A 2,175-nucleotide genomic window follows, 5' to 3' on the forward strand; every position below is an offset into this window, starting at 1 on the left:
GGTGACTGTGGTCACCAGAAGTGGTGGCAGCCCTTCCTGGGCACTAGGCACAGTGGTAGTCTTTTGCCAGCTGCTTAGGATCGTGGCTCAGATAACACTGCTGGGGCTTCAGCAGCGCTGAAGCAGTTGTGCCAAGAGAAACGTGGACGGCTCCCATTCATTTCAATGGATAGCTAGCTTTAAAGCCTGATTATAGACTTTTTAGCATGACCAGTTTTATGAATCTTTTCAGTTTAGGTGAGTTTTTCACAGTCACAGTGTATGAGCTAATGTATGCTCAGCCCTGTCACATCCTGACATTGTCTTCAGTGGAAGAGATTGTCTACAGGAATGAAGCCATAAATTTGAATATGTTAAGTGTCATAAAGAATTCAGTGACTTATTTGGATAATTGAGATCCTCAAGTTAAAACAGGATATTCATTATCATCCCAGTAGCAAAAATATGCTGGATCCCAAGGCTGTGTCTTGCTGAATAAGGTAGACCCTCCATAGGACTCCTCAAAACGGCAATGAAGACAGATAACTTCAATAAATTACTATCATTTGGTATCTGTGAGCAACATCTTTTCATTTTAATACAAAGCAGCTGTGGTATTTAGTCTAGATAACGTATTCCGCTTCCACTGTTGGTATTGATGTCCTTTCAAGTGAACAGAATATGCAGCTATTAATGAGCTCTTCCTGATAAGATGTTCAGCAATGAAATAATTAACAGTGTTGATGTGTAAATTGGGCTTCAGAGTTTAAATTGCCTTTGCAGTGAATGAGGCAGGTCACATTTCTCTGGCTTTTGGGTTTCATCAGAGCAGGTGAGGACTGGTTAAATGCTAAACATAGCAGTAGAGCCATTTAAAAGCACGTGCATTACAGTGTTAGGTCATTTCTAGACCAGAAGTGTTACCTGCCTTATTAACACTGTTATTCAAAGAATAACAAGTCTTCTTTATGCTGTCTCCTTTCTCCCTTTTTGGTGGGGGGATCCCCCATGGCACCTTCCTGTGCGCAATGGAAGAACGTGGACCCCGCATTACAGCAATGGAGGAAGCAATTCCCCCAGGTCCCAGCTCTTCTGGGGCTCCCACAATGGGAGAGAAGCACCTGTATGAACGTCTGGATGCCCTCAACTATGCCCACGCTGGATCATAGAATCATAGAATGTTTTGGGTTGGAAGGGATCCCTAGAGCAGGGACACTGCTAACTAGATCAGGCTGCTCAGAGCCCCATCCAACCTGGCCTTGTTTGTTTTTAATTTTTTTTTTTTTTTGGTCTTCCAGCAGAACATTTTATTCTCATAAGGACAAGGAAATATCAACCAACAGCTCAATTAACATGACACAGATTAAACAAGCCCTGTTAAGCATTTTCTACTTAACATGTGAAAAAAGAGTCTAAAGACATCCTATGTGTCCAAACTGTTCACATTAAAACTTGAGCTCATCCTTTAGCATAAGCTCAGCTGATGTTGCTCCTGTGTATAGCAAAAGGTGGAAACAATTTTTAAATTACCAGAACAGCTGTGTTTAACAAGTACTGAAGCACTGGAGTTTAGACTGCATTTACTGGCGTGCTATTAGACTGCTTTCCTTGCATCTCTTCAGAGTCTCAGGCAGACTTGCAGAAAGCCACAGCAGAAAAACGAACTTCTCCTTTTTCACGTTCTGTAAATTGTCTGCAGATCTTAGCAGAATCCTTCAATAGCAAGTCATCTGAGCTTGTGCCATGGTTTACAGGGAATGGCATACGCCCATCCAATTCATACAGATGTCCATCCACATTGACAAACAGGATGAAGTGGAAGTTCACACTGTTGTCCTCAACCCGACATTGTCCTTCTTGTGCAACAGAATTGTGGACTTCTTGTATAGCTTTATTATTTGCCAAATGCTTAGCTCTCTCTTCAGGAGACAGATCAGCTGTTTCCTCAAGAAACTTCTTCAGGGCAGACCCCTCATCAAGCTTCAGTTTTTCTTTATTATTAGCAACTGCATGTATCAGACCAATTGTCCCACAGGAGTTGCTGACTGTCTGCTTCAGGAAATACACCTTGGATGCCATGAGGAAGATGAGCTTTTTCAGGGTATCTCATCAAATCCTTGAATCTTAGCAGCCTTTCCCATCCCCTGGCCTCCACCAGCCTTTGAAAGAACAGGCAGCCAGTCTGCCCACCCTGCT

General features: G+C 42.7%; 1 protein-coding gene across 1 annotated transcript; it reads right to left on the bottom strand.

Moving 5' to 3' along the window:
• Window positions 1-1,605: 1,605 nt before the first annotated feature.
• On the bottom strand, window positions 1,606-2,058 carry LOC118452834 (ubiquitin carboxyl-terminal hydrolase isozyme L1-like). Its single transcript, XM_035899801.1, has one exon. The coding sequence runs from the start codon at window positions 2,056-2,058 to the stop codon at window positions 1,606-1,608; it is 453 nt and encodes a 150-aa protein (XP_035755694.1).
• Between the last annotated feature and the right edge of the window lie 117 nt (window positions 2,059-2,175).

Source organism: Egretta garzetta, unplaced genomic scaffold, assembly GCF_000687185.1.
Source record: "Egretta garzetta isolate BGI_Z169 unplaced genomic scaffold, ASM68718v1 scaffold397, whole genome shotgun sequence".
NCBI classification, from domain to species: domain Eukaryota; kingdom Metazoa; phylum Chordata; class Aves; order Pelecaniformes; family Ardeidae; genus Egretta; species Egretta garzetta.